Below are 21,561 nucleotides of genomic sequence, written 5' to 3'. Positions count from 1 at the left end.
GGTAGTGCACCATGTGGAACTGTAATGAGGTGGAGGAATATGTCTTGTGCCCGAAGAGGTCCAGCTTTATAGGGTCCTTTTCCTTTTGAGGACTTGGACTTCTCTTACACTGTTAACCTAGATTTGGATATGCATAGAAGTATTCAAAGCTCTTTGGAGGCACCTGGTATCACTTATCCACTCACTGAAATGTGGGGGCAGAGTGGCAAGGATCTGCCACAGGCCCTTTGCCAGTTGGAGTGAGCCCTCCTTAACTGAGAGAGCAAACCTGGCTGTGGTTGTGAGTTCAGTACATTAAAGTACTTGTGAGATCTTTCTTCAATCAGCTTGATTTCAGGGGCCTGGGTCTCCACAAACTACAACAGGATAGCCTAGAAAACCATAAAGTTGTTGACTTTAGTGTTGGAGCCATGACTTCATTTGGTGATGATGATGATTCCTTAGGCGTGGACAAAGATTACTGCTGTCCCTCCATCACCTCCTGCTTTTGGATGCTGATATCTGGCTTTGGTGTAGGTTGCCTGAATATTGATGCTGGGAAGTGGGATGACCTCCACTTTCTTGATGTATGCTGAGGGGGAGGGGAATCCATTCTGTATATATGATGCTGGTCCCAGTATGGTCAATATGACCAATGTGGCATGCTATAAGGGTATTTGCCCGGTTGGGCTTGGCTGGCCCAGTGCCATTAACATCTTGCCTGAGGTGGGTCCCAGATTGGGTGGCTTACAGAAGCCTCCCTGACGTCACTCTCCAATGGTAGGGTAGAGGGATCTTTACTTGATACCAACAAGAATGAAGTAGAGTGGTGAGGGTGAGGAAGAGTAAGTTTCCTCAACTGGTACAGCCATAGTGTGGTGTGGTCCCATTGCTGGGGATGCTGGGGCTAGCTGCTGTTCTGGTATGGTAGATGTCCCTGTTGAGGTACAGATCAAACCTTTGACAGGCTCAGCACTGAGTACCAGCAATGAGTACCAGATCTTTTATCCTGCAGGCTAGACCGGTTCATTTGTTCACCTCTTCTGCCTCAGAAGAGATCAGGAGTTTGGAGCCTTTGTCTTTGCAGGAATGGCATTTAGAATTCTTGTTGAGTAGTTCTGTGTGGTGCTTGGAGCTGTGTTTGTGCCCCGTCTGGCCTTGCCTCTCAGAGTCACCCTCTGCTGCAGGGAGTGTAGGGGATCTATGCGGGTCATTGCCAAGGATGTCAGTGCCAAGATTGTTGGGGTTGAAGTTGTCAACATTGAGGTTATTGGTGCTGATGTTGTTGGTACTGTTTTCTTTCTGGACTCTTAGTATGGTGCCTTCTTGAAGGACTACTGATCAATGACGAATTTTTTTTTTGCTTTCATCTGACTGTTAGTGTTTCCTCAGGGTCAGAACAGATATAACTCGAGCTGAGCATCCTGGACTTTGAATCCTTGAGGAGACCTGTCTGGCTCTGTCCCAAGCACAAAAAGCATTGGCTATGTCGGTCTCTGAGCTGGATGAGGCTGTCACAGGACAGGCAGGGTTTGAACCTTGCCAACTTAGGCTATGTCTACAGTGCAACCTAGGGGTGTGTTTCCCCAGCTTGGGTTCATATACTCATGCTATCATCATATACTCATGCTAGCACAAACCAGTGGGTATGTACTCAACACAGCTCAGCCATGCCTTCTCTGCTCCCACCTGTGGTACCACAGCTGCACTGTTATTTATACTCATGCTAGCTTGATGAGAGGAATCACACCCCTAGCTTGTTGTGTAGACATAGACTTAGAGTCTGCCATGAGACATGGTGGTTGGTGAAAAGTGCCTCACCCTGCTGTCTAGGAGCTTGCTGATGAATGTTTTTTTCTTTCTTTTAAATGTCCAATTTGAAAGGGTTGAGAATATGATGTTCTTCACATTTTTTTTTGTGAAAAACACAGGTTTTGAAGCTCCCAAAGAGAGTAGTAGTTTGGACATGCACTGGGTTCTGTCTTGCTGACACAGGCAGTAACATGTTACTGAGGGTGGATAGTGACTGCTCTGTCCATTAAGTCCCCACATGGAAGCAAGGAGGCACAGGACACATGTGTTACCTGGGCAGACAGTGCTATTCAAAAGATACCAATTTTACATGCAGGTGCGCTTGCAGTGGAATCCATACTGACACATATCCTAAAACTCTGTTTCTTTCTGTGAACAGGGGAGGGGAGTTATCTAACAATAGAGGGAGAGAGGCTTGGAGAATTGGTCCATGAATTTCATGTTGAGATTTTTGAAAATTAAAAAACCTCAATTTACAACTCAACTGAAACTACCAAGTTTTACCTTATGTCAGGTCAAAAGTGCACAAAGCTACTGAGTCTTGCAAAACTTTCTCCCAAAAACAAACCTGTTCCTGCCTAATTTCAATTGGATAGCTTCCTCAAAACACAAGTTTGTCATGTCCACTCCACACTTCCAACATCTTCAGGGTTAACTCTCTCACCTTTCTGGCTCTTCAGGTCATGTCTGGCTAACCTACTCCTATTACCACCGCTATCTTTATCTTCAGGAAAGGCAGCAAAGTAAAGCTGATCTCACAATCCACAGGAAACTGCTGCAGAACATCAGATTTCCTGCCCAGTCCAATTCAGAAACAGTGGGATTGTAAATACTGCAAGTTTATCTTTCTGCTAATGACTGAGCTGGCTTTTAACTCATTCTAGAGCTGAAAGATGCCTTAGAATGCACTGGTACTATCTCAAGATATTTTCTTTGGAGAGGGAAAGAGATATTTACCCTTCCTACCCCTCCCCCCCCCCCCCAAGAAACAAAATATGTGGACTCATACGAGCTGACCATTCATGAAAAGCCAGAAAGGGATCATCTGGCTGCCTCCACAAAGGTGGCAGACAGAGGTGAAGGAACTACTACATCACAACTAGAAGCATAAACCTCTGAATAAAACATAAATAATCTCACTGAAGTCAGTGAGACTTCTCACATACTTAAAGTTAAGCATCTGTTTAAGTGATTTGCTGAATCAGGGACTAAAACAGGTCGCCTTGTCTTCTCCCAGTCAGTTGTTTAAGTGACATTATTAAAATAAAAAGTCACTCAGAATTTTGGTATCCTGGTTAACATATTCCTTCCTCTTAATTCCATTGCACATTAATTGGCAATCTAGAATAGTGCTAGAGTTTCATGGCTGCATGGAGAATGATAGTTATGACATTTTCTACACACAGCCACTCTGTTACAGCTTTGTATTCTAATTAAGTGCCTTGTAAAACACCTTGGAATACTTGATTATGTATAAAGTGGAAGGGAAGAATAAACTGTTTCTGTTTTCTAGTCTGAAGCAATTAACCTGTAAAATATTGTCTGAGTATGCTCAGGCTGATTGGGAGATTTACCTTGGGCCATAAAGTCCTGACATGGGAGAGAGGATGAAAACATCCTGAAGAGCAGAGCTGTCCATTTTTGAGGACATGCCCATTGTGCTGGTTGGAGTTGTGGCGCTGCTTGTCGGGCTGGTTGGAATCACAGGCTGTAAAAGAGAAGCAAACAAGTTAAAAATGACACTCGTCATTTCCATGCTACATTTCAGTGGTGTATAACAAAGCTAAACTATGTTCTCCCAGAAGGAAGCACCATTCTCTTGGCTGCTCTCTTTTTTTCTGGATTAGCAATAATTGCAACTGCTTTCAAAAGGGATGTTGTTGAAATTTTCCCCTGCTTTTATAAGCGTTGCAAGGCCTAAGTTATTTGGTGGAGGAGGCTGACCTAAAGCGAACTTATCTGTATTAGTGTTAAAGATGTCAATAAATCAATAAAGCATGATCTTTAAACTTCAAAAAAAATAAGCAACAGACTAGAGAATATTTAGAACACTGGAGTATGTTACACCCACCCTGTGCTGGACCGCAGGGTAGTGTTACCTAGCAGCTCTGTGTTCTTGGGGAACCAGGGCGCAAAACCCCAGCTGCTCACCCTGTAGGCTGCTTGAACCAGAAATCAAAGACATTCTCAATATGAAAAGGCAGGAGACACAACTGAAACCCTCCCATCAAGGGTGAGACAACTCCCCATGCCTCATAAGCATCTCAGTTAGCACATGAATGGAGAACAGAACCTTCATCTACATCAAAGATGGAACACGCACGGAATTCTGGGATTGGTACAGCAGGGAACGCACTGAACTCTGGGATTGCTGAAGCAGGGAAGCACTGCATGTTGGGAAATCCCTGCTCTTGATGTAAATGAACTAACACCAGTACACATCCAGCTCCACAGTTATCAGACCATTCTAGGTATTGATATGCAAAACACTGTATCCTGGTTGCATTGTGCACTCTATCTGAAGGAAGGATGCCCTTCCAAGAATGATCAGCTCCTTTTGTATCCATAAACAAACCTGGGATCTACAAAACCCCCCTATCAGAAATCAAGTTTTTGTTCTGATGCTTGGATCCAAACTCTGCATCAGCTCCACTGTAACCTGTCTTCTCTTCCTGACTGATCGTGTTGGGGGCTCTGCCAGACTCAAAGCCCTCCAGACCCTGAACTGGCAAACCTGTTCCTGGGAACCTCTGAACTGCATGGAGTGGTGAGATCAACCTCCCTTCTTCTTCCCCCAAATACACCTTTTCTCTTCCCCATCCCCCTCTCTTAGTCCAGGTATAACTTTCTATTTTTGTAATCAAACCTGGGATAACTTTCTCCAATACCTCAATTGTAATTGTATAATATTGTAAGCTCTCCTTGTAGGGTATTACTATTAGTATCATAAGTTTTATATACCTAGCAATAAATAACTGTTATACTCAAGCTGGTTGACACTTTCTTTCTCCCTCTCTCTCTCTCTCTCCAAACTGCATGTGCTCTTTTGTGTTGTTGGTCCCTATCTTGCTCTGTAGCAACGCTTCTTTTATCTAAGCCAAAGATCCCTGGAGTGCCCAAAAATCCTATGGGGTTTGCTCATCAAGGGGGTTACTGCGAGAACAATTGTGGGGTAAAGGGGCATATGAAGGGAACAGCCAGGAAGTGCTACTCTGCCTAGCCTATGGGGTCCAGGGGCAAATGAGGGTGCAGCTCAAGTGCTGTTTGACCCAGCCTGATTGATTCCAAGGGGCAATTAAGGAGAGTAGCCAAAAAGGTGCTGTTTGGACCCAGCCTGCTCTATTCTGGTGTGTTGCACAGGGGCATATAAGGGTAGCCACTGAGTGTGTGGTGTCACCCAGGCTGCTGAGTTCAGGGACACATAAGGGGTCAGCTGAGAGTGCTGATAGCCTAGTCTGCTCAGACGCACTAAGTTGAGCTGAACTGTGTATGTGTGTGTGTATCTGTGGGGGGGTTTATTTGAATCTGGTGCCTGAGGAACCCAGCCCTGAAAACCTTAGATCCTGCAGGATACCTCCATTGGGAGGGGGCTTGTAGCCCTATGAACACACAAGTAACACAAGCAGTACATTAGTAGAATCACACCCCTAGAATCATACCCCCCTTCCAGGAAGGTAACCCTAATAAATGAGCATACCCCAAGGTGAAGGGCAAATCTGGTAACAGTAGCCATTAATCAAATGAGAGTCAAGTTGCTTGTGGTTTATGTTCTCCAATGGATCCCCTCCCTGCTAATTAAGGTGGCCACTGATGCATCCTCAGAACACTGGACATTGTGATACTTCTGAGAACGGCGTGCGTCTTCCCTGCCTTCATGACCCCACCCCTGCTATTATGATCTCACATGTATAGTGCGTGGAAGATCACAGCAGTGGGGCGGAGTGGCACCCTTTCCAAAAGGGCATTCTCCATACCATGAGGCATGAAACCGGACAAAAACAAGACCTGTTTTATACCAGTACTGGACAGGGGACAAACCTTGGGGAAAAGAAACAGGACAGTCTGGTTTAGAACTGGAGGAATGGCCTGCCTATTACTAATTCAAACAGATATTTCCACACTTTCAGAAGCTTTCCTCTCTATTCCTGTGGGAACACAACACCCGTAAATTTAATTTATAGTATTTAGTCCCTGCTATAGGGTATGGAGTGGCTTCAAAAGTTGGGATTTATCAATAGAAATGCAATTAATTGTATACAAAAGTTTTTTGTTTCCAAATAGGATTTTCTCTTGGCAATATCTGAAGAGAGAACTTCTATAGTGTATCCCAGTCTAATTGTATTTAATTATAGACTGTAGAATAGCGAAGCTTATGAGTTCAGAACCGTAATATCGTGGGGAGGAAAAACTTCTCACTGCTCCTACTTCTCCCTTTGGAACATAATTACAGGATTCTTATGAAAACAGGATCTTTGGCCCATCCGCTCCAGCTGCTGCTTATTCCTCATCTGAAAGCATAATCCTGTTTGTGACGTTTGTGGCGCCATACCAACTGATTGTGATACCAACAACCTATGAAATATAAATTAATCTAAGGAATAAGCAGAAACAGCACCAGCATGCATCTTTTTTTTTTTTTTTAAAGTGAAATTCAACCCTGGTTGCAAGGCTGGTACCACATAATGTTCTGAATAGGGTCTCTGTGGGAGGTCAACTGTGTGCTTACCCATATAGGGCACTGCACATGCCCTGCATGACACAGAAATGGGCTCAACACTACCCTGCATAGATTGATGCATAGAGGCCATTTTGCAGTCGAACGGCATTTCAAGATGAGCCAGAGAAGGATCCCTGGATCTGAGTTTACATTGATCCAGTGACCTCTGTATCCCCATGCAATTGGCATGGAGGGGCTACGGTTGTTATTCTAGCCTAAAGCCTTGGGCTGGGGAGGTGGATTTCACCTTCCTTACATCTCTTCACTCTGTCTGCATAGAGGCCAGACATTTGGGCTCCATGTAGATGGAATTAATTTAATCCACAGATACTGTTTTCATGCAAATGTTTTAATAAAAACATAAAAAGGGGAAGATCAATACAGACATTATATAGATCTGTACATTACTTAGATCTGTCACTACACAGAACTTTTCAGAGAGGACTTTCTGGCTCAGGGGATTGGTAATGCAATGCACACCCATCACTCAAATGGTCATTCATTAGTTCACAGCTAACCCAGGTTTCTAACGATTGTTGGTTACTGCTAACAGATTGCTGCTTGAGTAACCTGTTGATAGTTTCACTCCAGTTCCTGGTGGAGAGATGTGCACATAACTAAAACCAAGATCATAACTAATCAGCTTTTCGGCAGTATCAGCAGAGAAACTCAGAGTGCTCTAGGCATGGATACTGAACTATCCTCTCACCCCTAAAAGGATGTCTCTCCAGCTCAGTGTTCAGGAATACTGGTGGTATACTATAGGAAACTTTGAATAAGACTGTTTAGTCTTTTTCTGTACATAGACAGAAGATGTCAGCATCTTTCCTGTCAACTATAGTCTAAATCAACTTTCAGAGCGAATTTTGGAGAGGGGAAGGGAATTAAAAAAAATCACAATGAAAAATCTGTACTCTTTAAACTTGTATTTTTTCCTAGAAATATTTTTAGTTTCTTTTTTTTAGCCTTTTTGTGACTATATTATTTTGTATGTTTATTAATACTTTTTTGAGGGGTGCTTAGGACATCTGGCTATTTACGCTATTTGTCCCTGTTTCACATACACTGATAATAGATGATACAAAATGATTTAACATAGGCAAAAATATAACATGAAGCCAGCAAATACAGTAAACTACAAAGTTTTTGTATAATACAATTTGATTTATATTAGAACATAGAAATAAGGGAAATATAGGAATGAACATACAACATGACATTAAATAATGGGCTGACCATATTACAAACTCGTATGCAAAGGCCCCGCGCACAGCTGTGACCTTATTCAGCTCATGATGTGATATAAATCACTATTTGAGAAGCCAATCTAGATTTTTTATTTACAATATAAAAAGGTACAGGTTACTACCAGTCAGAGTAATCAGCAATGACTTGTCTTCTCACATCAGCTTGAGGAGCCACGCCCTACAATAATCATATTTACAGGGTGGTATGATTACAAGTGGTTAGAATGATCTAATCATACAGAATTGAGATATTAGGTTAACGTCCTATCCTTACATGACACCTGCAGTCGAAGACAGATCCATTGATTACCTATAGCAACACCCACAGGATATTAAATAAATAATAAAAAATTAAGAAAGCAGGACTATAGAAAAGATAAATATATAAATGAATTTTAAAGTATAAAACATTAAGCACTCATTTTATTAAGCAAACTATTTCAGGCTCCTAGATATAAAGATACACTTTCATTATAACGGTGTTTTTCATAGGTGTATTATAATCTCTCTATCAATAGGCCACTCTATATGTATTTAGGGCATGGGTGCATATATTCATTTAGGCAGTTTGTACAGATAATTTATGTGGAAGCCTCCAGTTTGAAGACATATACATCTGTTTAAATACTTGCAACTAGTTTTCTAGCAGGCTAGAAGGAAATCCAACTGAATCTGGGAATCAGGTGGGGAAATACCAGAGTTCTCTAGAACCACATCTTTAAATCCTGACCCAGCTCAGTCTTTCTGATGTAGACAAATTGAACACTATGCAGTTTCATTTGTGGGAGGTATGTGGAGGGGTGCTGCTTGCTCCTCCCCCTCTGGGTTGGAGGGGGAATTAGGCAAAAAAGCTGAGTAGCAGTCTATTGCCCCAGGCCTTCAGGCAGGGTGGGGCAGGCAAGCAGCCTATCACTCCATCCGGTAGGGAGTGGAACACCAACAGTCTAGGACTCAGGTAAGGAGTGGAGCACCAACAGTCTAGGGCTCTGGTAAAGAATGACTGCCATGACTGGAGTATCAGGGGGTAGGGAGACATGGGCCCTCCCGACTCCACTGCATCCCAGCCTAGGGTCCTAACAGTGGTGGAGCGTTCCACCACTGGGTCAACGGGGCTCCAGCCAAAACATGCTGACTATGCCTCTGTGGCACTGCAAACCGACTGGAGTCGACTGCCCCTGGGCAACTTCCTATTCTTCCCTTTGGAGGTACCTGGCTCTGTGGGGCGTTCTGAGTCTCCACAGGCTACTTGGCTAGCAGCAGTCCCGACAGTTCTCTGGTAGACAGATGCACCTAGATGGGTAGTGGGCTTCTGGATTCGCCAGCAAAGACAGCAGCTCAGAGCAAAGAGGATGCATCCATCTTCCTCGCTGTTTTGGTACCAACTAAACCAGAGGCCCTGCTTCTTATACTTTCTGTCCCGCTTACCCACTTCCGGTGGGAAGGGCGAGGGTGTTCTGGCTCCACCCACCCAGGTATAGAAAGTGACCCCTCCCCGTCTGGCTCAGAGGGAGGCCACGCTACCTCACTACAGGGTACTTTCAATGAGATGCTAAAATTTCCATCCAATGTGAATAAACATAAGTTCCCATAACACTTTTCACAAGAGAGGGGATTTCCCCCAGTGTCCTTACCAAACATGTTCCACCACAACTGCTGTGCAGCCTAAAGCACTGCAGACACAGTCAGATTTTCTGTTTACTACTCCACTATTACTTCAATAGCCTTGTTTGTACACACTATGATCAGTAATGCTTGCAGAATTGTGAAGCATGTTAGGATCCTTCAAGATGAAAGGGGATAAACTGGGATCCTAGTTTCCCATTACAAAAACCACAAAATTCTCTGATTAAAAAAAAAAAACCCTTAAAAATCCACATTTTCTGTGATTAAAATGAAATTCTGAACTTCAGTTTTTGTAGTTACTATATATATAGGTATCAGTTGAACACAATGTTTTACTGATATACAGTAGAACTCCATTTATCTAAGCCTCCATTATCCAGCTCTCCGTATTAACCAAACCACCAGTCACCTTGGTCTAACCATCCAAGCCGCAGCCACACATTGAATAAGTGACACTGGTACTTTCAGTAAAATTTAGTTAATAGTTAATATATGTTTTTATTTTTTCACAAAATATAAAAATTAAATGTTCTCTGTAAAAACACAAATTCTGTATTTTTCTGTGGCGAACAGATTTCTAGGATCTCTGGTGATAAATAAATGCAATTATTATTTATTGCCTCTGCTTATCTGTAGAAGGTATCAGGTTTTCATGTCATCATAAGAATTAACACCAGGAGAGCCATACTTGGAGAACTGATATTCTAGCTTTAGAAAACTTGACTGCCTGCCTGAAGAACTGCTTTCTGGTGTTGTACATTCAATAATTATCAGTGAGGGATTAATCAAGGAAGTCATCACACATACACAGATTGTAGGATTACTCATTAATTTTGACAGTCAATCAATATTTTCATGCTTCCACATCTCCAAAACATCATCTAAAGATATAGACCCTGATTCTGGTCTCACTTCAGTGTAAATCAGGAACAACTCAACTGAAATCATTTGCGTTATATTTGTTTATAAGTTGTTTAGGCATGAGAAGAATCAGGCTTATAGGACATGTTTATGGTACAATCTGGAAGGATGATGGCAGCTCATGGAGGCATGCCTGAGCTAGCTTTGATTTAAGCTAGTAACAACAGCAGTGTAACCACAGCAGCATGAACAGCAGCACAGGCTACCCACAATCCTGGTCCGGAGCTTGTACAAAGAAGGCTAACCTTTGCCGCTGCCCATACTGCTGCAATTTTGATCTAGCTGGATCAAAGCTAGCTCAGGTATATCTACATGAGCTACAATCACATCTGATTTCAGTGTAGATATTCTCCGAGTTTCCTCCCCCCACGTCTGAGTCTTTCATATGAAATCAGTGTTTCCATCTCTGTAACTACCAAAAGAGAATTTGCCTTCCTGTAACTAATATGACTTTAATAAAATCTGCTGAAAGGAAAATTATAGTATAAGAATTTGCTTCACAGCATCTGTTGCTATACAGTGAAAAAAACCCTACTGTACAGGAATTTAAATTAAAGAAAACTTGGAAATAATTACAACCAATTGGCTGTATCAAATTTAAACAGTTTTGTCAGTTTAGTTATTTATATCCTGATCTGACAAAGCATTTAAGCAAGTGCATAACTTTACTCATGTTGGCAGTCCCGTTAAATTCAAAGTTATGTAGCTGCTTAAATGCTTTGCAGAATCATGGTTGAATGGAGAAAGAAAATCATTTATATGTGAAGCCTTAATTTAACATTTTTATTTGGAACTTTTTGTGTCCATTTATCTGTGCTGATTTACAGCAGCTCAGGAGCCAGCCTACTGAATTTTTTTGCTATCTGTATCATGTGCTTTGTATTACTCCACATATTTTTTAGCAGTAGCATCTGTATTACTGATGAATCTGTCTATTAACTACTATAGAATAGATAGAAAACATGCAGGTGGCAAATGCATTAAAAAACCCTGCAATTAGTTTAAGTAAACTGTTATATGTTTATCTGACACTATTATACAGAGGGAATTTTGGTGGTGAAAGTCCTGTCTGTTGGGTTGTGTTTTGTTTTTATTTGTATTTCTATTTTCTACAATGTGAAAGCATTCTCAGAGTAGCAGATTGGTGCTTTTTATGTTGTAAATTTTAGGAAGTAATTTTAATAAATGATAAACATCATCAGCTATTTACTATTAATGACTTCAGTTAAAAAGACTTTGACAAGTATTTGGGGCATGATTTTGACGTAATGTAAACTTGCTCTAAAATGATGATTCTATATATTGCGTACATCTGTGAGCACATACCCACACGCACACTTTTGTCAAAGAGAAAATCCCCCTCAGCAATCGAAAATTGGTTTATGTGGGGTCTCTGAAAAATCAATCCTTTTGGCTCCTTTATATATTATTTAGCATAATCTAACTATCAAAACCTATTCTCAGAGCAGTGATAGTATTCAGGATGCTAATATATAAGCCAGAATACAAACTAATTTGAATTTCAGCTCTTCATTAGAAACACACGAACAACTGTCTTGAAAATTGAAAGAAAAATCCAATTACTAAGGAAACAACATTTATTTTCATGCTTCTAAGAGTGTACTACCAATAATGGGGTTAACAAAAATACAGCTATTTAAAAATATGAACTTATGGCCTCAGTAAATCTTGCAAGAATCATAGAAACGTGGGGCTGGAATGGACCTTGAGAGGTCAACAAGTCCAGCCTCCCCTGCACCCAGGCAGGACCAAGTAAACCTAGCCCATCCCTGACAGGTGTTTGTCCAACCTGTTCTTAAAAAACACCATAGAACCAAGTGGTTAGAAGTCTGACTCTTGCCAGATTCAGGATTTATTGAGTCTAAACAGTCTACGACAGATGACTATCCAGCCTCCTTTTGAAGACCTCCAATGAAGGAGAATGGAGATTTCACAACCTCCTTTAGGAGCCTATTTCAGAATTTAACTACCCTTATCATTAGAAAGATTTTCCCAATATCTAACTTAAATCTCCCCTGCTACAGATTAAGCCCATTACTTCTTGTTCCACCTTCAGTGGAAATGGAGAATGATCACCATCCTCCTTATAAGAGCCCTTAACATATTTGAATAATATTATCAGGTCCCGCCATCTGTCCTCATTTCTTGAGACTAAACATACCCAGATTTTTTAACTTTTCCTAATAGGTTAGGTTTTCCAAACCTTTTATTATTTTTGTTGCTTTCCTCTGGAGTCTCTCCAGTTTATCCATATCTTTCCTAAAGTGTGCCACCCAGAATTGGACACAATACTCCAGTTGGGGCCTCACCAGTTCTGAGTAGAGCAGAACAATTACCTTCCATGCCTTACATTCAACACTCCTGTAAATATACCCAGAATGATATCAGCCTTTTTTTGCAACAGTATCACATAGTTGACTCATATTCAAATTGTGATCCACTATACTCCTCAGATCCTTTTCAGAAACACTATTCCTTTAGTGTGACCAGATGTCCCGATTTTATAGGGACAGTCCCGATATTTGGGGCTTTGTCTTATATAGGTGCCTATAACGTCCCACCCAGTCCTGAGTTTTCACACGTTATTTGGTCACCCTATTCCTCTTAACCAGTTATTCCCCATTTTGTAGTTGTGCGTTTGATTTTTCCTTCCTAAGTGTAGTACTTTGCACTTGCTGATTTCAGACCAATTCGCCAAGGTCATTTCAAATTCTAATCCTGTCCTCCAAAGTGCTTGCATCCCCTCCTAGCTTGGTGTCATCTGCAGATTTTATAAGTATACTCTTCATTTCATTATCTAATCATTAATGAAAATACTGAATAGTACTGGACTCAGGACTGATCCCTGCAGAACCCCACTAGATCCTCCAAGTTTGATAGCGAACCATTGATAACTTCTCCGAGTATAGTCTTTCTACCAGTTGTGCACCCACCTTATAGTAAGAGCACTGCAGTGTAGGGACAGCAGGAAGCTGGTAAAGCCCAGTAGTAATGCAGAGAAAGAAAGCATGAACATGGTTATCACCCCTTACCTTTTGTGAGGGGTTATGATGACTTAGGGTGGGGGTATTGAATCTCTGGCTTCTTCCCTGCGGGGAGTAAACATAATCCCCTCAACTCCTTCATGAGTAAATTAACCAATGTAGAGGAGTGACAGCTGTGGGTTTTCTGTGAATTTGCTCATGAGGTCACAACAGAAGGTAGCTTTATGTCTTAATACTTCTTTACAGGAAGGCCATTTTTAATTTTTGATCAACGATTCTTACCCAGACAGACAGTGGGCACCCAGTCTTTCCTTCCAAGTGCCATGACTCTATCCTGAAAAATTTTATTATGTTTTAAAAATGCTGACTGCTTGATGCCAGGACTTACTTTCTTTGCAGTATTATTGAATACAAAGGACTAAACTCCTCAGTACAAAATTCCTAATCAACCATTTTCTTTCCTACTAATTTGCTTTATGTTAGCCAAAGGATGTACAAAACTAGCCTCTTTTTTACTTCACTTTTAGGTTTTTCTTTCAAATTTTGCAAAACTACAGCAATATTTGTGAAATTTAACTGAAATCGAATCTGTAAATTTTCATACCTTAAACTGAAGCAAAAGTAAAGCAGCAGCACAAATGGTGAGACCTAAATTAGATTTTAAAAGTTCTATCAGGGCTGCTATTAACAACAGAGGTAAAATAATTTTTTTTTTTTAAATATTACTTTTAACTTAGAGTGACTGAGTGTCAAACCCTTTGAGATGGAAAGTTCTTTGCAGTTTGTTAAGAAAGTTTCTGCACAAGGAACATAAATATTTTGTTTTTCCAGGGAATATGTTCAGAGTCTACCGGTACATTTCAATTAAATAATCAAACAATTATTCCAGCACTTCATGATTATTTACTTTTTTTTCTTTGATTACTTTATTTACTTGCTGCATTTCATTGCATTCCCAGTGCTAACTAATGTAGGGACCAAATTCATATTACATAAAAAAGAACATACTTAAAATTGCAGAGATTTATAAATGCATAGAACTTGCAAATACTATAATTATACCTGCTGCTTTTCAGTCATGTACCATACCAATGAATTTTTACCAGCTTCATAGGAATGATTAAGCAATATTCATAAGGTGTTCTAATTCTGACTCCTGGGTGTTCTTTCCAGTAACCTTACTCATGTGAGTAGTCCCATTCAACTGAATGGGTCTACTTGGATAAGAGCTACACATTGAAGTAAGAATTTATAAAGTCAAACCTAGTTATGAAACCACTGACAAAAAATTAGAAGAAGGGCTTTCCCATAGAGGAAATACTAAAGCATAAAGCTGCCTTCTATTAAGACTCTCACTAGTTACAAAAGTCCAATAAGATGTAAGTTAATACAGTTAATATAGTTAGTAAGTACATAACTAGCTTAACAGTGCTTCAGTGTTAAACAAAAATGAAACCAAAACATGAACCCCAAAACAGCAAACGACTTTCTTCCCTACCTGGGCACATATTCACACACCTACATACATATGCACACACAGAATGCAATCTGTAGTTTAGATCACTTCTTATGCTATATTTTTTGTTATGTTAAGTAATTAGAATTTATTTCATTATGCTTTAACCAACAACTTTCAATTAGGTGCAAGATTTCCATAAAAATATTTCCAGCTAAGATATATTTCACAATATATATCCATTATCCTTCACCAACTCTCTACATGATGAAGACAGAATAAATTTCCTATTGTAAAATAATCTACATACCACTCTAAGTACTATTGGGGCACTACCAGTGTCCATATAAGTAGTATTAAACCTCACTGCTGCAGCCACTGGGTGAAACTAGCTCCTGTCTTATACCTCCACAGTTTAAGAAATTATTACATAGAAAGAAGGTCTTCACTTTCACCATCATAAACAGGGAGTGTTTGGAGAGAGAGGAAATTCATGAGGACATCTGGAGAGAAAAAAATCCCAAGCATCAATGTTTAACATAGTAGTATCTTCTTTGGGTCAAATTTCCACTACAAAATATTACTGTGCCTGAATACTGCTCATAACAGTCATGTCAAGTGACACAACGTTGAAAGAGGTTCATCTTAGTCCACATTGACTTCTAAATGCTAATCAGCATTTGTTAACACAATTGCTAGCAAGAGTTCTCAGGCACAGTAACATTATGTGGTGTAGCTAAAGCCTTAATTCTTTGCTTTTTCCTTCTTTGCCTACTTACCTTGGTTGAGAGAAGTTTGGCAAATATACAGACTATATGACAGCAAAGTAAAGCTCAGTTCTGTCAGGATACCATATCTGAACTGTGAACTGAAAAATCCTCTAATACAAAGAGAGGTAACCTCAGAGAGTTGCACAAGAACCATCAACTTGTCATTTGCCCTTCTATATTGCTCCCACACCTGCTCTTAAAACGTTACAAACATTTTCCATTAATAATAATATTGGTCTGCAATGCGGAATTCTATATCTCAAGCACAGCTGATAGCAAGATCTGTGTGCAGGGACTACTGCTTGGAGCAGGGACTACTGCTTGGAGCAGGAAGGATAATTCCACTTAGAAATAATCCTCTATATTTTAAAAAATGTTAATTGTTTTTAATTGAGTGAAGTTAGCAGTATTCATTTTTAATGAAAAAATAGAGAAGTATTTGTCATTGCCAATGGAAAATCTATTTTATACTGAGTGGGAAAGTGTTTGTGTGGATTAAAAGTGAAAACAGTCCTCCAACATCAGGTAATGTCCACTGGAGACAACAGTAGATAGGCTGGCAAGACTGACATGTTTTCTAATTAAAAGATGACAACAATGGAATAGAATATTATCATAGGATAATGGTCTCCTGCTCTTACATAAACACTGAGGCAAAGCCAAAGTATTTATGGGAAATGGAGACTGAGATGAAGCCAAGATCTTATTTTTAAAGAAAGATTCATAGATCATATGGCAATGATCTATTAAAATTGCATTATTTCTGTTATAACAAGTAATTTCTTTTAGAAATTAATTGTTTTGATGAATTTTAATAAAAATAATTTATATCTTAAACAAAATAAAAACAGTAAAGCACAGAAAAAAGCTGAAGAGTAAGTGAAGAACTTGTGTATTAGCTAGCAGAATCTGCATTCTGCACCTGGTTGGTTGATACTTACCTCACTTTTGCCTGGGAATTCTTTTGTCAGTTAGAGGTGAAGTTGTTATAGTTGAAAGTGCCATTATTAGCCCCAAGAGGCTTTATACACAACAAGCACCATAATTTGAAGCCACTGGTATGTCTGGGTGTAACTACAGAAGGGTCAGACTGGTTTTCTAGAACTTTTTGTAGGAAAAGTTTAGGTCATTACATGTTGCTCTTGAGATATGAAAGGAAGTTCGATTCAACTGTGGTTGAAAAATTAAAATTTTGAAAGTGAACTGAAATTCAAGAGGCTGAGCTTCCTAACCTCCCCTCCCCCCCAAAAAAAATTAGGGTCTGATACCCTTGCTCACATTGAATAGTATCTTAATCCACAAAGAGTCCCACTGAAGTCAAACATGAGTCATGGGTTTCCATCATAAGTCATGGTATCAGCATCTGGCTTTTAAGAACCATTTATCGGAAGCCCTAAGATTCACAGAAAAAAATGTCCTCTTCTTATGAATGTTTATTTTTCCTGATAAACACAGAGCAGAAGCACCTGAAATTTGGGTGAAATAGGGAAACAGCATGTGAATGCAATGAAAAATTCTGCATTAATTTGTGAAATTTTAGATCTTCCTGAAATAAACTGAGTCTCAAGAGGCACATATTCATAACTTTGGTTTCCTCTTAGACGTATATATGAGTGAGAGAGAGCATGCGTGATGTGGCTTTTTTAAATGTTATGCTGATTGAGAAACTAACATTTTTGCTTTTAAAAACACATTCTTTCATATCTGGAAAACCCCTAGTAATTTTAAATAATAAGAATGCTTATTGTTTATACAGCACTTCAAACCTTTTGAAGGCACATTGGATACAGTTTGGATTCCCTTGTACTTGTATGGAGGTAGTTGTGTTTGAGGGAGGATGGCACGCAGCAATACCACTATAGGAGCAGTCCTGACAGAAGCTCTGCAAGAGAAGAGCTGGAGCCTGGCCCTCCCTGCTTTGTAGACTACACTGTTGAGCTTCGCTGGGTTGGAGGTGGACTTTCCACTATCAATGCCTATTTGGGACAACTGAGGCCTAAAGTCACAGTTTCATATTTTACAGTCAAGATATATAAAATCTGAAAACTACATTTTACCTGTTATTTAACTATAAATATTGGGTAAAAATTTAGGGGACATCTTTTTTGGCACATGTAGCAGTGCTATGGAAGAGTCAGCTGAATTCAATTATGCTTTGTGCAACACCAACACAATTGTCAACTAAGGAAATAAAGAGTAGTTAGTCAGTTTTCAGTGGAGAGGTCCCCCAAAGATCTATATCAGGATCAGTACTGTTCAACATATTCATAAACTATCTGGAAAAAGGGGTAAACTGTGAGGTGGCAAAGTTAGCAGATGATACAAAATTATTCAAGACAGTGAAGTCCAAAGCTGACTGTGAAAATTTACAAAGGGATTTCACAAAATTGGGTGACTGTACAACAAAATAGCAGATGAAATTAAATGTTGATACATGTGAAGTAATGCACATTGGAAAACATAATCTCAACTATGCATACAAAATGATGGGGTCAAAAATTAGCTGTTAACACTCAAGAAAGAGATCTGGAAATCGTTGTGGATAGTTCTCTGAAAACATCTGCTCAAAGTGCAGCAGCAGTCACAATAGATAACAGTGTTAGGAACCATTAGGAAAGGGATAGATAATAAGACAAAAAAATATCATAATGCCACTATATAAATTCATGATACATCCACACCTGGAACACATGCATGCAATTCTGGTGGCCCCATCTCAAAAAAAGATATGTTAGAATTGGAAAATGCATAGAGAAGGGCAAACAAACATGACTAAGGGTATGGAACAGCTTCCATATGAGGACAATTAAAAAAGACTGGGTCTGTTGAACTTGGAAAAGAGATGACTAAGCAGGGGATATGATAAAGGTCTATAAAATCATGAATGATGTTGAGAAAGTGAATAAGGAAGTCTTATTTACTTCTTCACAGAAAACAAGAACCTGGGATTACCCAAAGAAATTTAAAAAATAAACAGGTTTAAAACAAACTTAAGGAAGTACTTCTTCACACAATACACAACCTGTGGAACTCATTGCCAAAGGAGATTGTGAAGGCCACAACAGTAACAGGATTAAGAAAAGAATTAAGTTAATGGAAAATAGGTTCATCAATGGCTATTAGTCAAAATGGTCAGGCCTTACCCGAGATAGGACCTAATTATGCTAGGTTCCATACAAACAGATAGCAATAAATAGCTCATGCCTCTATGGTGCTTTTTGCCCTCACTTTTGTCATTGTTTTGTTATGGATGACCCTGTGAATTCCTTGGGGCAAGAGCACTGCCATTGTGTACATCTGTAATGCATTATGTGCACATGACTATGTAAATAGACAATTAATAGCTATATGATTCTATCATATAGTTATGATGAAATAACTATGGTAATGCAAAAGATGCAAAATAAACATTTTTGATTTTAGATACTAGGATAAGTAGGCACTGTTGGTAGTTTCAAGAAAATAATTTTTTGATTTTTTCATTGAATAAAGCTAATGTAGTCATTGACAGGGGGAAAATACTGATCTCCACAATAAGTTTTTTAAATTTCCCCTTAAGTATATCCATTTTTTAAATAATGAGCTCTCGTACAGATCTTTATACCTGGGAAGTGTTTTCCGATCATTACTCTCCACAACATCCCACTATAGAACCTCTGACTGTATGCCCAAACAGAAATGGAACATAGTCTGAGAGGTCAAGTGAGTCAGCCACAGAAGGAGTTAGTGTCAAGACCCAGGACTAGAGCATGGGATTTCCTGGCTCCAAAAGCCAGTGCTCAGTTCTAAGACCATACCTCTTGCTCAGAGCATTCGCTAGTGCATTAAAGGAGTAAAGTCTACTATTGTCCACTACCCATAAAACAACAGTGAACTGGAAAATGAACAGGGGCTTGGAAGACAGAATCCAGTTTCTTAATTCATGAGCAAGGCATCATACACTCCTGTGTGGTCACTAATTCAGTCTCTGGATTCATATAGAAAAATAACCACCTTTGTCCTATATGTGGGTGTATGTGGCTACTGGATCTGTATGATCATGAAACACTTCCCCAATCCTCTTTATGACAGTCTACGCAAAGCTGGTTGCAGATAGAACAGAATCTCCCTGTGTGCCCATTATGCAGAATTGCAAAGGTTCTGCTGCACGGGGAAACTCCTGCAGTCCTATAACAAGGACAGCTAAAACAACTGTGGAAATAAGCTATAGGAAATTAGCATGATAAAGATTCTCTACACAAAAGAAACATTTATTATAGTTCAACCATGTGAGGTTGTCTGAAGGGTCTCATGAACCCAAAATAAACAAAATTCAGATATGTAAACAACAGTGTGAAAATATGAAAATACCATGTTCGGCACTCATATATGACAACAATGGGGGACACAGACAGAGATAGCTACTGCACTGATCGATGACGTTATACGTACACTACTTTTGAAGTCTATTTTATAAATGTTCAACTTTTCACATGCTTAGTTTGCTTGCAGTAAAAGTTTTAAATTCAAGGCCTCTGGTTTCACTGACTGCTTACATTGATCATTACATTAAGGTGACTGAAAAATGCTCACAAATTTTTACAACGTTTATTTATTGCAGATGTACAGAAATAAAATAGACAAGTTTCAATTCCACTCATTAAATATAAGTAATTATCCCTTAAATAAAATACTAGTTCAGACAATAGATAGAAAATCTATCTGCTCAATGAAAGGGCTCTGGTCCTTATAGAAGAAAACAGAAGAACATGGCATAAATTATATATTATAAATGGTACCTTTTAGGTCGCATTTCATGTTATCTAGCCTATTTGCCAGTAGTAAGTAATTAAGGGCCAGCTTCCAATACCAACGTATTCACTGGCAGTTTTGCCAGTGACTTCAATGGGAACATGCTATGTGATGAGAACATAAAACATAAAACTTTTAAATAAATGGAAGTTTAGATAAAAAAGGTTTTAGCATTTCTATCATGTTTAGATATTCTGACTTTAAACATAAATCATTCACATGACATATGTGCCAATACAAATGATTGTATATAATTTTATTGTTTCAGTGATATAATATATAGGGCCAAAATCTACCAATCTTACTCAAATGAATAGTCTCATTGGAGTCTAAAAAATTTCTTTCAGAAGTAAGGTACTACTAATGTGAGTAGGAGTGGCAGAATGAACCACAAATAATGTTTTTTTCAGGAAAAGAAAAAGAGAAACTTATATAATTTTTATTGATGTGGACACAAACTGTGTTTTATTCTGATCTACTATCTCCAGAACCTGATTAGGAGCATGATGTTGTTCATCTCACTGAAAAGAGCATGCCTAAAATCTCAGTCAATATGAAGTACTTATTTTAATCATGGAAAGGAGCACTCATTACAATTAACTGATCAGGTGATTTTGTAGAGTAACAAGGGTACACCCTATAGAAGATTAAAGTTCATAATCTGTATTGGAACTCTAATTCGCTGGTCTCATGGATTTATAAAGTATGAAGATGGTATGTTTGTATTTCAGGAAATAACACAACTAAATTATACACTTGTATTGATCCCTTCTAGATAAACAATGGGATATCATGAACAGCAGCTCTAGATAAAGCCTTTTATTCTCATAGCCATGGGGAAAAACTGTCTTCATGGGCAATTCTGACACAGAGAGGTGGGGGAGAAACAGAAACGATATACCTCAGAGTAAGATAGGAACCCTGACACTCCCCACTTCTAAAGCTTTAACCTATGAGGTGGAAGAAGATGATAGAGCTACATGACAATAACAAAACATGAGTTTAAAAAAATGTTTCTCTGTCTGAGTAGTTTCATATCAGCATCAAGCAGCATGTTTACATCACTTGCAGGCAGTAAAGAGGGATGGCCAGTAAATTGTTCAACTAATGCCGACCTACCAAATATTATCTCATTCACATAGAGCCTGATCCAGCTCCCACTAAAGTATATGGAAGTCTTTTCATTGACTTCAGTGAGTATGAAATTGGGTTTTAGATTAGAATGAAAATCTGACGGAAA

The 21,561-nt window shown here is 39.2% G+C and overlaps 1 protein-coding gene across 1 annotated transcript in view; it reads right to left on the bottom strand.

The window, feature by feature from the left end:
• Positions 1-21,561, bottom strand: part of LOC137153984 (connector enhancer of kinase suppressor of ras 2-like) — a 474,493-nt gene that overhangs the window by 159,398 nt on the left and 293,534 nt on the right. The window contains exon 10 of the mRNA XM_067549753.1: positions 3,366-3,499. Coding sequence (XP_067405854.1) covers positions 3,366-3,499 — 134 coding nt within the window. The remainder of the gene's footprint in view (positions 1-3,365; positions 3,500-21,561) is intronic.

The sequence above is a fragment of the Emydura macquarii genome, unplaced genomic scaffold (assembly GCF_026122565.2).
Source record: "Emydura macquarii macquarii isolate MOO-44397 ecotype Brisbane River unplaced genomic scaffold, CSIRO-AGI_Emac_v2 contig_1253, whole genome shotgun sequence".
Lineage (NCBI taxonomy): Eukaryota > Metazoa > Chordata > Testudines > Chelidae > Emydura > Emydura macquarii.
This window is presented reverse-complemented; position numbering and strand designations above follow the sequence as displayed.